General features: G+C 52.6%; 1 protein-coding gene across 1 annotated transcript; it reads right to left on the reverse strand.

Annotated features, from left to right (window-relative positions):
- Nucleotides 1-6,472: 6,472 nt before the first annotated feature.
- Nucleotides 6,473-11,242, reverse strand: CRYBB3 (crystallin beta B3). The gene is made up of 5 exons (XM_047088539.1): nt 11,168-11,242; nt 9,469-9,587; nt 8,800-8,932; nt 7,763-7,905; nt 6,473-6,638 (listed from the first exon to the last, which is right to left on the reverse strand). The coding sequence occupies exons 1-5, from the start codon at nt 11,240-11,242 to the stop codon at nt 6,473-6,475; spliced, it is 636 nt and encodes a 211-aa protein (XP_046944495.1).
- Between the last annotated feature and the right edge of the window lie 7,400 nt (nt 11,243-18,642).

Here is an 18,642-nt window from a genome sequence, read left to right on the forward strand (position 1 = left end):
AACTGTAAGGACATGATGCTAAGTGACATAAGTCACAAAATGACAAATACCACATGATTCCACTTATGTGAGACTCCTGGGGTAGCGAACTTTATAGAGATGGAAAGTAGAAAAGTGGGGCCAGGGGCAGGGGGACGGGGAGACGGGGCGTTAGTGTGCAATGGGCACAGAGTTTCAGTTTGGAAAGATGAAGAAGTTCTGGAAATGGAGGGTGAGGGTTGCACAACACTGTGAACTGCATACTCAAAGTGATTAAAACAGTAAGTTTTATGTTATGTGTATTTTACCACACTAAAAATCATGTCTAAAAAGCCCATCCCCTGGAAGTGTATCATCTCAGAGTTCTGGAGGCCAGAAATCGGAAATCAAGCAGGGCTGTGCTCCCTCTGAAAATTCTAGAGGGGACATCTCAGCGCACTTGGCTTTGGGTGTGTTCTGAGCCATCTGCTGTTCTGGACAATGAGCCCAATCAGAGCTGGGTTTGGTCATGTCCATATGTCCCCAGTGCCTGCCTAGACCCAGCACATAGTAGGCGCTCAGAAGATATTTGTTGGCCAGTCAAATTCATTAACGAGTAAGAGATAAAGAGAAGGGTGAAGGTGTCTTCGTTTGGGCTTTACCAGAAACAGACCCTAAGACAAGAGTCCAAGTGTAGGTAGTTTGTTTGAGGACTCATCCCAGGGAGTATCAGCAGGGAAGGGAAGGCAGCCGATGGGGTGTATCAGGGAGCAGGCCACCACGGTGTCTTCTTGAAATTAGGTGGGAGCCAATGTGATTCATTCTGTCCAGTGGATTCTGAGATGTCTCACGTGCCTGGTCATTTTAGTGCTGCTGTCAGGCTTTCCAGCGCTTTCTCTTCCATTGCCCTGAAATGACATTGTTGCAAGAGGGTGGAGCCTCCGTCAGGCAGGGTTCGTGAATGACCTGTATTAGACAAGCATTAGACATGTGGCATGGATGAGGAATAAACCATTATGGTGAAACCACCAAGACTTGGGGGCTGTTTGTTACCCAGCATAACCTGACTGATACATGCTTCACCTTGCTACAAATAGGATACGCCTTGGTGTCCCCAAATACAATTTAACCCTTAGACACTTAGGACCCTGAGCTAGAAGAAGAACCTCCGAGATCATCAGGTTGAAAGGCTCTCAACTCTAGCAAAACCAACACTCGCTTCCCATGACAGTCATTTTGTGACAGCCCTTCACTTTCTTGGAATAAAACTGAAACTGTAACCCACCTACATACATGCTTTCTGAATCAATGCCTAATAAAATGCCCTAACTATATTATAAAAGAATAATAAATGAAATGTGTAATAATATGTATTTCAATATGAAAGGTTTGGACACAGCTATACCAGATGATGTACAAAAGGAATTTGAAGTGTTTGTGCTACTTACAAATGACAAGTTTGGGGGGGTGGGCGCCTGGGGGGCTCAGTTGGTTATGTGTCTGACTCTTGATTTCGGCTCAGGTCATGATCTTGTGGTTTGTGAGGTCGAGCCCCGCATCGGCTCTGCATTACAGCAGGGAGCCTGCTTGGGATTCTCTGTCTCCCTCTGTCTCCCTGCCCCTCCCCCACTTGCTCTCTATCTGTCTCACAAAATAAATACATAAGCATTTGAAAAGGAAAGTTTGGGTAGGAAGATAATATCGGACTGAACGTGCGTTTGACATGTTCACAAGCCTACAAGGAATTATCTTGAACGTCAGACAGCCACACACACAGATTGGCCCAGAGGTGATTGACCAATGATGCCCAATCCACAGGCAATATTGCCACGGGCCCCATGACTTTACAAAATGGGGAAGACGGCTTGGCAAAGTTCCCACCTGAGGACGGGGAGCTGGGGGACCTGTACATGGATTAGTGTTGACCCCTGGATGAGTCATTGCACAGGTCGTAACACCTAGTTGGCATGAATTCCCCCAGAATCCCAGCTGCCCCGGGCACACCAACATTGTGAGTTCTTTTTTTTTTTCTTTTTTTAATGTTTTTTAGTGTTTTATTTGTTTTTGAGAGAGAGAGAGAGAGAGAGAGAGAGAGAGAATGAATGGGGGAGGGACAGAGAGAGAGGGAGACACAGAATCCGAAGCAGGCTCCAGGCTCCGAGCCATCAGCACAGAGCCCGATGCGGGGCTTGAACTCTCGAACCGCGAGATCATGACTCGAGCCTAAGTTGGATGTTTAACCGACTGAGCCACCCAGGCGCCCCAACATTGTGAGTTCTAAGGGCTCTGGGGACGCACACGGCACCTGCTACCATCCGGGGCAGATGAAAGACGTCCAGGCTGAGGGCTACAGAGAGGAGCGGCTGACCCCAGGGAGTGGGGAGTTGGGGGGTGATGGGTTCGCTGAGGCTCGCCAGTGCTGGGGCCCTAGGAGAATGCCCACAGAGCCTGCGGCCCAGCTCCCAAGAGTCCTTGGGTTCCAGTCCTGCCTCCGTGAGCCCCGCTCACCCCCAGCTCCCCTTTTTCGCATGAAGCCCTTTTTGCAGCTCGGATTCTCACCACGCAGCCCGGTTGCCTTATTTCCTTGTTTGCCCTGGCGTCCTTAGGATGAAACCCATTACTGAGTTGACTACACCTGCCTCTCCATTAAACAGATAAAGTGATTTCTTGACCCTCAGGCTCACTCTCTTGTCACCAAGAGATACTCTTACCTCACTGTCCCTCTCGGGTCCTGTCCCTGCACAAGCTAGGATTTGAGTCTGAGCCTTTTGGAGTTAGACAAGCCTGGGGTCAAATCTCGGCTCTGTCCCTCCCTGGCTGTGCGATCCCGGCAGCTGGCTCTCCCTCTCTGAGCTTCCCGGGCCATTTAGGAGGATTGAATGCCTTAGAGGAAAAATGCCCTGGCGTACTTGGTAGAAAAGCAAGTCCTCCTTGGCACAATTAGTGGGGGACCGAAGCACTGGACAGTCACTTGGAAGTCAGCGACCTCCTGGGTTCCCCCTTGGATTGGGGTCTGGCGGCACCCCACCTCTAGAGTCAGCCCCTGCTACAGACCCTGGGGTCGAGCCCAGGCTGAGGGAAGGAGGGACCCACTGAGCCAGCACTGAGCCTTCTTGCGAGCCCTCCTCTGACCCCTTCACCCGGAGCTGGTTACAGGCCTTCTTGGTGTTAGCCGAGACCAGTCACAGACTGGCCCAATGCCTAGAACACAGTAGGTGCTCAATAAATGGCAGCCACCTCCCCAGCCAGCAGCTACAGCAGCAGGAAGGGCTTCAGTTTGGCCAGCCACAGCACGGACAGCCGACAGCGTTGGAGGCAGACGTGAACTTGAGTCCTATTTCCACCACTCTGAAGTTCTGGCACCCGGGGCAATTTGCTTCAGCCTCAGTTTCTCTCTCTGCCCCCGGGGAATGGGTGTCTCCTATCAGTAGGTTAGAGATGATACCGTAAAGCCCTTGGCGATGTGCTCAGCCCGTGGTGTTGGAGACAAGAGGGTGGTGGCTTTTATTATGGTTGTTGCCGCTGGTGGTTTTTTTTCCTCTGCTCTGTGTCCCTGCTCCTGACGGACAGGTCGCAGTGTATGGGGCTCAGGGGAGGATGTCCCAGAGTCAGCACACAGAGAACAGACCTCAGCTCTGACACTTCTGGTATGTGCGACCCCAGGAAGGTGACGCTGCTTCTCTAAGCCTCGGTTGCCTCATCTGTGAAATGGGGTGAAGAACTGGGCTGGCCTGTCAAGGTCATTCTTAGGGCTCAGTGATTCAGATGACGTCTGGCATTCAGCGAGGACTCATTTATAAAGCAAAACAAGGCCTCTGTCCGTGAGAGGGATGAGGGGGCGGGTCTTGGGGGGCATATGGGGGACAAGGGGGGTGCTGCCATCCTCACGTAGCGGGAGTCAACCCCGCCTTTTGTCTGCCTGGTTGCTGGGTGCCCCTCACCCTCCACCCGGAGCCTGGCGCCCCACCCAGCTCTCCCCTGCACACCAAAGTAAAAAATGATTCAAGGTGATTTCTCGGCTGTGCATATATATTTTTTAAACACGCAAGCAGAAGTAACTGACAATTGCTGTATTCTTTTCAGCGCCTTCCCCGAGGCCCCCTCAGTCCTCCCACATACCAGCTGCATCAGCCATGGGCAGGCCGCAAGTGGCTGGGAGGGGCTCTGGCCACAACAGGGGAACAAAATCGGGGAGACATGCAGGGCTAGTTCATGGAGGTGGGAAGGTCCAGGGCGGGTCCCCGGGGCTGCAGGAAGCCAGCTGTCACCTGACTGGCAGAGGGGACACTCCCTTCTCTTCTCACTGGGGCCAGAGACGCCCATGGATGCCCGGCACTGCCACAGCACCCCCCTCTGGCCAGATGAAGGCACTGAGGCTCCAAGCAGTGACAGGTAGGAGGTGGGATGGGTTCTCAGGAGACCTCTGGGAGGTTCACAGGGCTGCCGATGCAGGGAAAAGACAGAGTCAGGGAGGCCACACCACCAGAGCTCAGCCAGGGGCGTCCCGGCTGGTGTCCCTGGGTCCCCCCCTTGGCCCCATGGTCTACACTCTGTGCCACAGCCAGAGTGATCCTGTTAAATCGTGTCTTGCCTCGCTCAGACTCTCCATGGCTCCCACCTCCCTCAGAGAAGGGTCTGTGCAGCCCTAACTGACCTGGCCCCATACCCTCTCTGACCACTCCCCCTCTCTACTGCTTACTCCTTTCCAGACCTACTGGCCATGTCTTTGCCATGTCTCCATCACCCAGCCACACTCCTGCTTGGGACCTTCACACCCATTATTTCTCTGCCTAGAATGTTCTCATGGCTCATTCAAGTCTCAACTCCAGTGTCACCTCCTCAGAGCAGAGTTCTCGGACCCCACTCATTACCTCCTATCATAATATTGCACTTCCTTGTCTATAGCATTTGCTAACTCCTAACATTATATTTGAAATCTACTTGTTTATTTATGTAAATAAATAAGAGGCCCACTGTCTCTCTCCTCGAAAGTGAACCCCATGAGGGAGGGACTTTGTTTTGTTCCCTGCTGTGTCCTCAGGCCTTGGACAGGGCTGGCATTTGCTGAATAAATTAATGAAAACAGACATGGCAGAGAGATGAAGGGGGACATGATGGATAAATGGATGGATGGGGTAAAGGAAGGGTGGATGCAAGGATGGATGGATGGATGGATGGGAGAGAGGTAGGATGGATAGATCAATGGGAGAATGGACGGAAAGAACTGATGGGTGAATGGATGGAAAGACGGATAGAAAGAGGGGTAGATTGGAGGAAGGATGGATGAATAGGATGCATGGATGGATGAATGGATGGATGGATGGATAGATGGATGGATGGATGGATGGATGGATGGTTAGATGGGTGGATGGATGGATGGATGGATGGATAAATGAATGGATGGATGGATGGATGGATGGATGGATGGATAGTTAGATGGGTGGATGGATGGATGGATGGATAAATGGATGGATGGATGGATGGATGGATGGATGGATGGATGGACAGATGGATGGATAAATGAATGGATGGATGGATGGATGGATGGATGGATGGATGGACAGATGGATGGATAAATGAATGGATGGATGGATGGATGGATGGACAGATGGATGGATGGATGGATGGATGGATGGATGGACAGATGGATGGATGGATGGATGGATGGATGGATGGATGGACAGATGGATGGATAAATGGATGGATGGATGGATAGATGGATGGATGGATAGATGGATGGATGGATGGATAGTTAGATGGGTGGATGGATGGATGGATGAATGGATGGATAGTTACATGGGTGGATGGATGGATGGATGGATGGATAAATGGATGGATGGATGGATGGATGGATGGATGGATGGGTAGACAGATGGTTGGCTGGCTGGCTGGTTGGGTGGGTGAGTGGATGGATGGATGGATGGATGGATAAATGGATGGATGGATGGATGGATAAATGGATAAATGGATGGATGGATCTACAGATGGACAGATAAATAAATGGGTAAGTAGATGGATGATGAGTGGATGGATGGATGGATGGGAGAGAGGTAAGATGATGGATCAATGGGAGAATGGATGGAAAGAACTGATGGATGAATGGATTGAAAGATGGATAGAAAGAGGGGTAGACCGAAGGAAGGATGGATGAATAGGATGGATGGATGGATGGACGGATGGATAGACAGACGGACTGACTGACAGATGGAAACAGAGACAGGAAAACAGACACAAGATCAGTGCAAGTTGTGCATGTGACTCTGTCTAAAAGGACTAGAGCCTGGGGGTGAGCCCAGCTCACAGCCGACCTTGGGGACTCTCAGAACCCTAAAGCCCCAGCCCCCTCAAGAAGTGACGCAGAGGAACATGGCAGGTGGGGGACCGGCCCCAGGCTTTATTGAGTAGATTCCGGGGAAGGGGGGACAGGCAGACCATCACCCTGGCCCTGGAGCCTCCTCTTCTTGCCTCTGCTGCCCCCCAGGGCGGGCCTGGGCCACTGGGGCCTGGGTGCCCTTCAGCTGCTGAGGAAGCAGCCCCGCTTGTGCCACTTCTGGTCCCGGATGCGGCGCACAGACTGCAGCTGCGGCTGGTTGGCGTCCCACTCGTTCCAGTGGCGGTACTCACCCCGCTCGAACACATACTGGCGCCCACGGTAGCCGGGGAACTCGTAGCCAACCCACCTGCCGGGTACCAAGGTTGCGGTAAGGACAGTCAGCCTCCTGCCTCCAGCCAGACCGAGGCTTTTAAAGCCGGCATCTGACCACGCTCTCTGCCTGCCTAAATTCCTCCCCGGCTCCCCAGTGCCTTCCGGATGAATTCAAACTCCCTACCCTGCTCACAGGTCATTCACCAAACATCTCAACATGTCTTCTCTACACCCCATACTCCAACCTCTCTCATACTACTTTCCTTGAAACAGTGTCTCTGAACCCTTACACATGCTTTTCCTTACGCCTGGAACACTCTTCCTTGCCTCATCCATATCCCTCTCCCCTTTCATTCATCTTTACGTCTCGATTTGTATGTCTCCTCCTCCAGGAAAGCCCTTGCTGACGTCCCCAAGCTGAATCAGAGAGCCCCTGTGAGTCTCCCATCGCAATCCTGGTCACAATAAATTGTGAATACCTGTCTCCTTGTCTGTCTCCCCAGCAGACTAAAATTCATGAGGGCAGAGGCTGTGTAATTCTTGTTGCCCCCATATTATACACATAGAAATGCTCAGTACAAAGTTGTTGAATAAATTACTATCAGGGAGGAGTGGCACCTTTTAAGGCTCAACCCCAGATCTCAAGCCCACAGAGTGAGATGTAGTCACTGACAAAGGGAAAATGATCCTAAGATTGCATTAACAGAGATATTAAGCCTAGAAGGAGGGAGGTGATGTACTACGCACTCTCCTGTATACTATTCAGGTCATATCTAGAGAACCACTATGTCACTTCTCACCCGGGTAAGAAGGGCAAGGACTGTGAAAGGAAACAAACAAAAATGCCCCTGAGGATCAGTTCAAGATGCCTGGGGAGGTTTGGCAAAGGAGTGAAGACCTAGATAGGGACAGGTAAGAGCAACAGATTTCACTTGATTGAAAAATAAAGATAAAACTTCCGACAAGTCAATGCTTCCTGGAAATCTAATGGTTATGGAGGGTGAACAATTAGCCATTCCCATCATGGGCCCCTCCCCCACCCCCCGCCATGCCTGGAGAGGCAGGGAGCGTCCGCTGTGTAGGAAACACAGTGAACAGAGATTCTATTTAGAGCCAGAGGGCGGGGCAGGGGCAGGAGTGGGGGGTTGGGTCCCTTACGTCCCGTTGATGGCCCGGATGCTCGCCACGCGGTCCTGGAAGCCATGCGCCCAGAGGCTGGGCACGTCGTCATCCACTATCTCCATCTTGCGGCCGCTGAAAGCTGGGTTCTCAAACAGGTGCAGCTTGTGATCCGGGCCATCCTGGGGGCGAGATCACGTGGTGAGCCGGCGGCCCCTCCCACGCTCAGAACAGGGCTTCTGAGACGTGGGAAAGAATCCAGTCACCACAGAATAACGCCTACCCCCGAGCGCCCCCTGCCCGAGGGAGGGGATTCAGGAGACGCCTGCAGGAGGGACGGGAGGCTAGGGAGGTTCCTCCAGAGCCAGCCTCCTTGGGAATCTTAGAGCCAGGGAGCCATGAAGCCGAGAGTGGGCCTTGGGGCTCCTATTAAAACTCCATCATTTAGCAGCTAAGGAAACCGAGGCACAGAAAGGCCGGAAGGAGATAAAAATCAGTAAGGCAGGAGGATTCCCTCTTGACTAAACCAGGTTCTGACTGTGGTCTTCTTAGCTTTCTTCCCACTGTAGCATCAGTGACTGTGACAAGAAGAAAGGGCTGGAGCAGCCACGGAGGGTGGGTGGAGCAGGTGGGGGTGGGGCAGAGCAACATTTAAGAGTGTCGCTGTGGATCGAGTCCCTTCCAGGTGTCTGAGGAAGGCAGGTGGAGAACCCGAGCTGCTTTGCAATTACTTTCTGAAGTTACTTTCCGGGATGCGTTGCTTTAAGGACAATGCTGGTCTGGGACTGGACCATGTGGCTCCTGATTTTAACAGGGTTACAGAGGGAAGTGTCTGTGCTGGCGAAGTCAAGATGTGAATCCTGGTGTCCCGGTCCCCAGCTCAGTGGCCACTGGACCATAGCCAGCTGCTTCTCAGCCCGCACAACCTTTTAGGTCAGAAATGAAGACGCCCCTTCCCCAGCCGGGTCCGTACCAGCCCGGCCCCCAGCTAAGCTTGCGCAGTGAGCCTGCCTGACCCAGCTCCCAGCCGGTTCTGCTTCTAGGAGCTCCCCCAGATGGGCAGGAGCTGTACTCACGATGTGCAGGGGCCGGAGGGACAGGAGGCTGTCGCTGTGGTGGCTGTTGGACCAGGCGTCCCAGCGAGGGTAATCCCCCTTCTCCAGGACAAACTGCTCGCCACGGAAGGCCCTGCGTTCGAACGCCAGCCACCTGTAGGAGGAAACCGGCCTGGACCCGCGTCTCCTGAGGGAAGGGCCCCCAAAGCTGCTGACCTTCGACCTTGAGCCCTCCCTCCAGCCCTACCACTGATCCCTGGTCCAGGTATGAAAGGAGCTCCCGGAACATACTGGCCGCTGAGACTCTGAGCCAGAAAACCATCCTGGGAAATAGTGTAAAGAATCTGTTTTACGTGCAGCCTTTGTGTGGGTGCTCAGGAACCTTCTTAGCACAATGCCTGGCACCTAGTAGGTAATCCAAAGATAATTCCTCTCCTTTCTCCACCTCTTCCTCATTATTATTGTTATTATTATATTGTTATTTATGTGCACGTTTCCATTCATTTTCACAGACACACTCTCTGAAGCACGTGCCAGTGTTATCCCCATTTGACAGATGGGAAAACTGAGGCCAGAGATGGGAAGGGAGTCGCCTAAGACCCCACAGCAGACCTAGACCTGGAACCCGGACCTCCTGACCCCCGGAAGGCTCGGGGCTGTGAGGAGGGGGCTGGGGGCCCAGGTACTCACGGCCCAGACTCCACTTGGATGGAGCCCACCTTCTCCAGCAGGCTCTCCGTCAGGTTGGGGCACTCAGCCGAGAGCTCGCACCGCTTGCCCTGGAAGTTCTCCATTTCGTATACGATCACCTGAAAGGGCAGCATCCTGAGCATCCCAGGGGCGTGGAGCTCCCAGGGCCACCCCTTTATCCCCTCCCTCTGCAGGGTCCTCCTTGGGGCAGGGCCAGGAGGACCATCCCTCCGTTCCATCTGCTCTGCCTTGGACGCGCTGGGATCCAGCATCGACTGCAGGCTTGCACTGCCCCCTCGTGGCCACACGCGGAAATGTCTCCAGGAATCTCAAACCAGGATTGCAGCTACTATCTGACCCCAAACTAACAGGGTGAAATGACCCAGGGGAAGGAAATGAAGCCGCTTATGGTTAGGAGGGAATGTGGGCCCCGTTTTAAACTTTTCAAGAGAGGCCAGAAATCTGTATTTCCCTTAACGTGGAATTTCCCTGTGCCAACGAAGGAAACAGCAGCTCGCAACGTCTGAGTTGACCTTCACCTGTCCCACGCCCAGAGAGGGAAAGACTGCAAAGGAAGAGGAAGGTTTTGCCTCTCTTATCCACCTAGAAGCACAAGTTGTCTTTGCAGAAGGCCCCTGAGTTACATCTGTTCTGGTCATTTTATAGAAGGCTCAGAAAGGGTACTTGTCCTGGGCTGCACAGCAAGTTAGGCAGAGGAACCAGGATTCGGTAAGTCGGCTGGCCCTTTTCTCCTGCACGCTGCTATGGACGAGTCCCACGGAGCCAGGAAGGGCCTGTGGTGGCATCTGCCTTCCAGGCGGGCACTGCCTCTGCGTCTTTGCAAAGGCCTTTAGAAGTTCCTAGACCAACCCTGTGGTCCCCCCAATCCCAAGACGAGGAAGGCCTCTTTTCTTCTCTTCCACTCTCTTTAAAGCCACCAGCACAGGGCACCTGGGTGGCTCAGTGGGTTAAGCGTCCGGCTTCGGCTCGGGTCATGATCTCACGGTTTGTGAGTTCGAGTCCCGCATCGGGCTCTGTGCTGATAGCTCGGAGCCTGGAAGCCTGCTTCGGACTCTGTGTCTTCCTCTCTCTCTGACCCTCCCCCGTTCATGCTCTGTCTCTCTCAAAAATGAATGAACATTAAAAAAAAAAATGAAAGCCACCAGCACATCCTCAGAACTGCCCCCACCCACAGTTATCCCTTTAGTCAACCTATCCTCCAACCCCATCTCAGGTTAAAGCCCCCAGGGAGGCTCAGAGAGGGGAGAGCCAACAAATTCCAGCCGTCGGAATTCTCCTTAGCTGGCCAGGGCAATGGCCTTTACATTTAGCTCTAGCGCCGGCTCGGGGGGCCGAGACAGCGAGCATTGTTCCATTTTCCAGATGGGGCTGTTGAGGCCCAGGGGGGCCAGAGAACTGGACTGAGGTCAGGCAGGAGAGTCCGAGCCACGTCTCCTGAAACCCCTGGGGCCTCTGTGCCCCACTGAGACAGGCTGCGTGTGTCCAGTTCCGTTCTCCAGATGGGGACACAGGAGAGAGGGTGCAGTAAAGGCGTGAAGGGAGTGAGGTGTCTTTCTGGCCCCCGATGGCTGGCAGGGGTTTCTCTTTCTGGAGGCCGGCTGCCTGCTGGGGAAACTGACCCTGAGGCCGAAGAGCAGCCCCAGGCCCGGAGCCGCTGGGACCCCTTCCCGCCCCGTACCTTGTAGCTGCCCCCAAGGCCGCCGTGGCTCTTGCCCGCTGCAGCTTGCTCGGGTGCACCATGCTGTTCGGCCATCTCGCCAGGAACGCGTCTGGCTCCAAGCAGAGGAAAATGAGTCACGGGGGTGCACCGGGACAAACAAGGTACGGATGAAATTGAGGTCGAAGATGAGCTACAGAACCTTTTGCTGCTTTGGGGGACGTGGTCGTGACTCACTGCACTGGGTCATTCAGTCATTCGACAAACATTCACTGAGCACCTATCGTGGGTCACAGGACTGGGCCTGGCCCCAAAGCGCGTCCCCCTCCCCCCTCCCCAACTACTTCCCAAAACAGGGTTCTTCAAGCTCTGTGTAGGCACACCACCTCCGGACCCTGGCCAGAGGGTGGGCTTCCGCGGGGTTTCTCTACAGGGATCTCTCCCACCTCCACGCTCTGGGCTACGGTCTTCTGTTCATTCGTTACTCTGTTCACCCAAGATTCCAGGAGCACCTGCTCAGTGCCTGGCCTGGGGCTGGGTAACCCGGATGAACGGCAGACTACAGACTGGGGGGAGACAGGCAGACAGACAGATATCCAGAGAATGCACGATGCAGGACCAGATCCCGGGACACCTGCTCTGGCCCGGTTTCCAGACGTTTGGTGATTTATTCCATATGCACTTATGGAGCACTTACTGTGTACCAGCCACTTAAAGACACAGACACAGACAGACCGTTCCCTGCATCCCTGTGGGGACCGTGACACAAAACACAGGCCCCACAGTAGTCACGTGGGAGGATTCTCATGATTGTCCCGCGACACACACAGGGGACTGTTCTCCAGTTTACCAGCACACACACATGCACGCAACTTGCACACACATAAGCTCCCGTGGTCCTTGTACACAGTCACATGACACCCACTGTACACGACGGCCCCCCCTACCTGTCACACACACACACCATGCCCATCTCAGACGTCCGCAGTGGTCCACAAGGCACACACATCTACACCCCGTGCCTGACTGCCCCCCACCATGGCCCCAGCGCCCCCACTGCTGGCGGGTGCAGCTGCGGAGCCCATATGCTCTGGACACAGGCCCAGGGATGCATATCCTACAGGATGCTTGTCCTGTCTATGCCTGGCCTCAGCAGGTCACGGGGCCTCGCCCAGCTCAGGGAGGACCCTCAGGGTCCTTGGCAGCCCCCAATTTGTTCACCCCCCTTCCTCAGCTGCGCTTAGGAGGAAGCCTAAGCACATGCCCGGGGCCTCTTCCCTGGCCACCTCCCTCTGATATCAGTTGGGCTTGGTGGCTGGACCGGCTCCTCCCTCTTGGCTCCAGCCTTTAAGTGAATCCCCGGTTTGTGCAGGGGCCGGCCGCGCATGCCCCAGGGAGATCCCCAAAGGTCTGGGCCTGCCGGGGCAGCTCTCGCCTCCCCTCCCCTGCCCTTCCCAGAATGAACCTGCTGCTGTAGCCTCAGGAAGAACAGAGGGGCCAGCACCGTCTGCAGACTCAGTCTGCCTTTGCTCGGAGCGTCCTATTTATGGGCGCTTTTCGACAACCCAGCACATCCCAGCCTGCTGAGGCAGCGCCCCGTCCACCCGATTCCGTTCGGGCCATTTCACTCCAATAGTGGGCCCAGGGAGGCCCCAGTGCTTGTGTCCTCCGCCATGGCCCCTGATGGCTTCCTGGGGGCAGACGGACCTCATCAGCTTTGTTGGAAGCCTGACAGCACCGACGGGCGGGCATCGGGGTGTAAAGCTCTCCAGTGCCCCCCAACTCCCTTTCTTTGGCTTCCTGGAGCCACCACCTTCCTAATCTGCTAAGTGACATTTTTGGAATGATACCAGTTCTTAAAGCGAGGGGCCCCGGAATCAATTTTCCCATGTGCCATTATGGCCTAAATTTTAAGTCAGGTCATCCTAAACATAACCCCAAATTGGGTGTCCACGGGATGCTGTAACAGACCCAACAAAAATTTATTTTCTTCATATAGAGGCATATATGGCTAACAGCTACCATTTATTGAAGATCTACTATGTGCAAGGCTATGTGCCAACTTCATGAACATTATGTCTAATCTTCACCCAGCCTGCCTGCTTTCTTCCTTCCTTCCTTCCTTCCTTCTTTCCTTCCTTCCTTCTGTCCTTCCTTCCCTCCTCCCTCCCTTCCTTCCTTCTTTCCTTCCTTCCTTCTGTCCTTCCTTCCTTCCTTCTTTCCTTCCTTCCTTCCTTCCTTCCTTGAGAGAGGGGTAGAGGAGAGGGGCAGAGGGAGAGAGAGAATCTTAAGCAGGTTCCCTGCTTGACACAGAGCCCGATATGGGGCTTGATCCCACAGCCCTGGGATCATGACCTGAGCCGAAATCAAGAGTCAGATGCTTAACCAACTGAGCCCCCCAGGTGCACCCCCCACCCAGCCCTCTTTAGGGAAGGAATTATGATCCCCATTTTATAGATGATTCATAAACTAAGTTCAGAGAGGTGAAGTCACTTACCCAGAAGCACACAGCAGAGAGGTGGAGAGGCTGGCTTGACCCAGGGCCCAGATCTTAGCCTCAATAGAAATAAAAGCAGTCATGATTGTTACCTTATTTATGACCCCCAAAAAAGCCCCCCCAAACAAACAAAAAAATGAAACAAAAAACAAAACCCAAAGAGAAAAACAGAAGCCAAAAACAAATCCAAACCAAAACCCTAGGCCCATACATTTTTAAAGTATGATTAATGATGGTTGGGAGACTAAAATGAGGAGAGGGCCAAGGAGTGAATTGTCAGGAAACAGGGGTTGGTTTTGTTATTTTTGGCTAAAATCCTCAAGTTAGCCTAGAGCCCAGTGACCCCGCGTCTCTGGAGATGGTGATGGAATGCTGGGTGGCAGCTGCAGCTGGCCTCTGGAAGCAGGTGACCTCGGGGGCGCTGCTGGAGGTCAGAGCCACATCTGCAAATGGACAGCCACGGAGAGATCATGAAGCAAAACACTCAGACTGGGGCTTTCCTGCTTCTGTCCGTGGAGGATCCTTCTGGGCAGTTCAAACCAAGGGACTACTTCCTGCTGGCCATCATGGGACCCAGAGCTGGTTTTGCCCCCTTAACTTGGGATGCAGTCACCACCTGCTAGGGATCTAGGGGGGAAGGTCTAAGGGGGATCTGGTGTGACTTCCTCCCATCCGATCCTTTAGGATCTCTGGATCCTAAAAGGACCTACTGTGTGGCCCAACACTTTCACATGCCACGTTTCCTCCGCCTAAAGTTTCTCAGCATCGGGACTATTGCCATCGGAGGCCAGTTAATTCTTGGTGGTGGGGGGAGCCGTCCTGTGCCCTGTGAGATATTGATCTGCACCCCTGGCCTCTACCCATTAGATGCTAGAAGCACCTCCCGTCCCTCTTTGTAATAACCAAGAATGTCCCCTGTCTTTGCCAGGTGTCATCTGGGGGCCACTATCCACCCAGTTGAGGACCACTGGCTTAAACTCTTGCCCGCTAATGCCGCTATCAGCACTCCCACAGCCGGGAGGAGGCAGAATGAGGATTCAACCCCACGTTGAATGGAAATCCTGCTTTGTCTCCACGGGTCCCCTTTCCCAGGACCTCAGCTCCCCCCCTTCCTGCCGGTGGCCCCCAGCTCAGCACAGACAACAGACCGACTCAGCTGGTGCATGCATGGGAGAGTCCATTCATCCGCACACTGACACACGGAGTTCTCCAGTGCAACTTGCATCGACACTGACACACGGAGTTCTCCAGTGCAACTTGCATCGAAGCTTTATTTGCTATTTTCATAGTCTGAATGCAACATCTTTGTACATGCAAAGGTCATCGTGTTTAATGGCAGCTGGCCAGATTCCCAACTGCTCTTCTGTGCGTATGAAACCTCTTTACAGTTACAAAATATAAAAGCACTTGTAGATATCCAATACTCTGTGAGGTCCAGGAAGCCCCCATTTGTTTTAACGTTAAAAATATAAGTTTTTCTAGATGAATTCTCAGTCACGCGATTAGAGACTCTTTTTGGGATTGGATAAAGTACCTGTCGTCCACCTTCTGTTCAGAACCCCTAGAGCTTGTGAATTCATAAGGCAATTGCAAGAACACCAGCAGGCAGGTTTAACTTACCTATACACAGGACTGGAGTTTCTTTCCTACCATGACTCAAATATCTCAGGAAGGGACCCAGAAGAAAGGCTAGGAAAATATATAGCGGATTTATATATATTTCCACTCCCTCCATCTTACAAAGTGTTTTGAGGATCAGATCCATCGGGGAAGTACATCGTTTCTAGGATATTAGTATGATTTAGGAAACAGCACAGTACAAAATTATCTTCCATAACACAATATATTATTTTTGAGCCCCCTATTTACAGGATCTATAAGGCTATGTGAAATGAGACCAGTAAAAAGCTCAAATTGTTCTTTAGACAACAGCATTTTTTTTTTTTTTTTGTAGGCGTGACACCACTGGAGATTGTCAAAAAAAAGGGGCCAGTCGGATTCATAGAGGGAGATGGTCCGGCACCAGGTTGGACAGTGACTATTTAAGAAGATTCGGGGAGGGGCGCCTGGGTGGCGCAGTCGGTTAAGCGTCCGACTTCAGCCAGGTCACGATCTCGCGGTCCGTGAGTTCGAGCCCCGCGTCAGGCTCTGGGCTGATGGCTCAGAGCCTGGAGCCTGTTTCCGATTCTGTGTCTCCCTCTCTCTCTGCCCCTCCCCCGTTCATGCTCTGTCTCTCGCTGTCCCAAAAATAAATAAACGTTGAAAAAAAATTTAAAAAAAAAAAAAGAAGATTCGGGGAGAAGCCGATTGATTTTAAGGGTTAGCGCTCCAGGAACCTGAGGCTGAGTCTGCAGAACCCAGATTTCTGCACCCCTCCCCACAGGAATCAATCCAAACAAAAGAAAGCAAATTCTAGACGGGTGGGATGGTGGGAACCAAAGGACAGAGGGTGGCGAACACCTGTCACACTCGCATACTGACTGGCTTTCTATGTGGCCCTACATTTCCAGAACCTCGGCTTGCCCAGAATCCCAGCGGGGTTGACTCATAGCACAGCAGAGCCTGGAACCATGGCTTCCTAGGTGGGTGTAACCCAAGGTGGACTGCCTTCTACATGCAGAGTGGGTCCTACCTGTTCCAGGTGGCTCCCTCCAGGTCAGTGCTGTCCCTCCCACCCCACGGAACCATGGTGCCATGGGAGTTTTGCTTCCATGTTTAATACATGGTGGTGGAAGAAAGGCACAATTGAGGCTGTAGGTTTCTCCATTACGGTGGTGACTTTGCCACGGTGTGATTTAAGGGGGGAGGGTATCCCCCATTGGACAGAGATCTTCTCCTGCCTCTACTTCTCCCCTCAGGCTCACCCTGAAATTCTAGGGACAGGAACCTAGCTTCCTGTGTTAAGGGACAGGATTATGGGGCAGGGGGAAACACAAGGATTGAGGGGGAAGAAACAGAAACTGATGAGGGAGAGGCAGGCCTGCCAGCATTCTCCTTGGGAGGGACACTGTCTTTTGTGCAGGCCCGAGTCACCTGTGAGAAAGTGTTTAGTTTAGGAGGCGATCTGGCCATGTCCCTGTGGGTTTTCAGCTTTGTGATTATGCCTAGCTCCTGGGGCAATCTGGGGGTGTGACAAAGACATGTACAAACATAAATGGACGAGGCAGTTCACAGCACCGGGTGGGAGCAGCTGAGCTCTCCTGTGGGGAAAGCACGTCAAGGGCTTCCCCCCAATCCCTTGCGCAGCCCCTAAACTCTGGGACCTCAGACCTGTGCCTGTTTCTATTCTCGCTCCTTAGCAATGCCTAGAGTTGGCCTCACTTCCCAGGACACACAAAGGGAAACACACTTGTCTCACAACAGATGACTTGGCTTGTCCCCCTGGAAAAACTCCCCATCTCATTGTCCTTTTCCTGAATCCTGGACAACCTGAGGCTGTCGGGTCAGTGTCATTCAAAACCCCCAACATCGAAACAACGCAAGCCTTTGAGTTCACCAGAATTTGTCTGGTGGCACCAAGGAATTCCCCACAACACTGATTTCTGAGGTCTCACCATGGGATTTCACAAGCCAAAGGCCTCTGTTTCATTAGGCAAAAGACCATGAAGAAGGGGACCCACTGGAGGGGAAAAACACACAGACTCGATCAAAAGACCAGCCATCAAAATGCTGACGTGCAAAGGGTGTGTGTGTGTGTGTGTGTGTGTGTAGACAGAGGGAGAGACTGTGCGTACATAGGGTTTTGTGTTCAGTATAAGGCTCTCATTTAAGGAGAGCCAAAGGCCCCCAGGAAGGCGGTTGGATGAGGGCAGGTGACTTGATTGCATACAAATGATTAAGGCATATTAAGTTAGTTTTAGAAGACACAGATATCCAAAGGTGGCCCAGGCAAACTCAAGAAACTAGCATACAACTGTCCACTGAGCGCCAGAGCTCACTCAGTTTAGAAAGAGGAGAAAACCAATGACACACGTGCCCAGCTATTCGCAAAAGTTCCAAAGCATCAGTCACTTCTAACATCATTGCGCTGGTCATAGTGGGATCCAGAGCTCATGGGGAGCCTGCAGGGAGACGGTGGCTCCTGACCCCCTGTGATGGTCGTTTGTACAGTGGAGAGGTGAGGCTGCTCTAGTCACTTTCAAGGGGGGCGGACTTTGTACATCCTAATCACGAAGGAATTAAATGGATTCTTATTTCCAATCAAGGTGTGGGAGGATAGGCAAAAGATCTCCAGATTAATCTCACGTTCAAGTGTTCTTCTTTCCTGTTGGATATACTGGGCTACAACAGAACTGAACCTTGGAAAGTTCTGCATGGGTATCAATATTCTCATTGAACTGAGCAGGTAAATTCCTACTGTCCAAAATGGCATCAAGGGACCCTTCCCGCCTGAAGGAAAGAAAGACAGGAGCCAGGAAGAGTCAGGGTCAGAACATGCGGAGTGTCTTTAAAGGGGATCTATTGACCTGGAAAGCCATTGCATCAAAACTGTTCTAAAACATTAAGTGGATCTAAAAAAAAATTTAAAAAAAAAGGAAAGGAAAGGGAAAGTGAAAGGGGAAAGGAAAAAGGAAAATCACAAAGCAGCAGTTCCTAGATGCATCCCACCCAATGCCCCAGAGAACTGATTGACCACTAACTTGGGGAATGAAAGGAATTCAAATTATTACCAAGCAGGGCCAAACCTCTAGACACAGATGCAATGAGGCTTCCAGATGCAAAAGGTTGGGTGGGTAACATGGTTCAACAACTGCCCATCAGTAGCCAAAGTTCAAAGTTCAGCCAAAAGGACTGGCGGGGGGGGGGGGGGGGGTGGGGAGGGGGGGGGGGGCTTCGGTCCCTGTCCGTGGTGCTGAACCACAACTGCCCTCCGGGACCCAGATGTTTGGCTTAACCTGAAGAAACAGGATTGCTCTTCACCCCCCACACCCACCCCCCAAGAGAAGGAAGAGATGGTAAAGGGTGAGGGAGGAAGAAGAGATGGGGAGACACATGGAGA

Source organism: Lynx rufus, unplaced genomic scaffold, assembly GCF_022079265.1.
Source record: "Lynx rufus isolate CCGP_SWC_20201006 ecotype Redwood Valley unplaced genomic scaffold, mLynRuf1.p SCAF_24, whole genome shotgun sequence".
In the NCBI taxonomy this organism is placed as follows: Eukaryota; Metazoa; Chordata; class Mammalia; order Carnivora; family Felidae; genus Lynx; species Lynx rufus.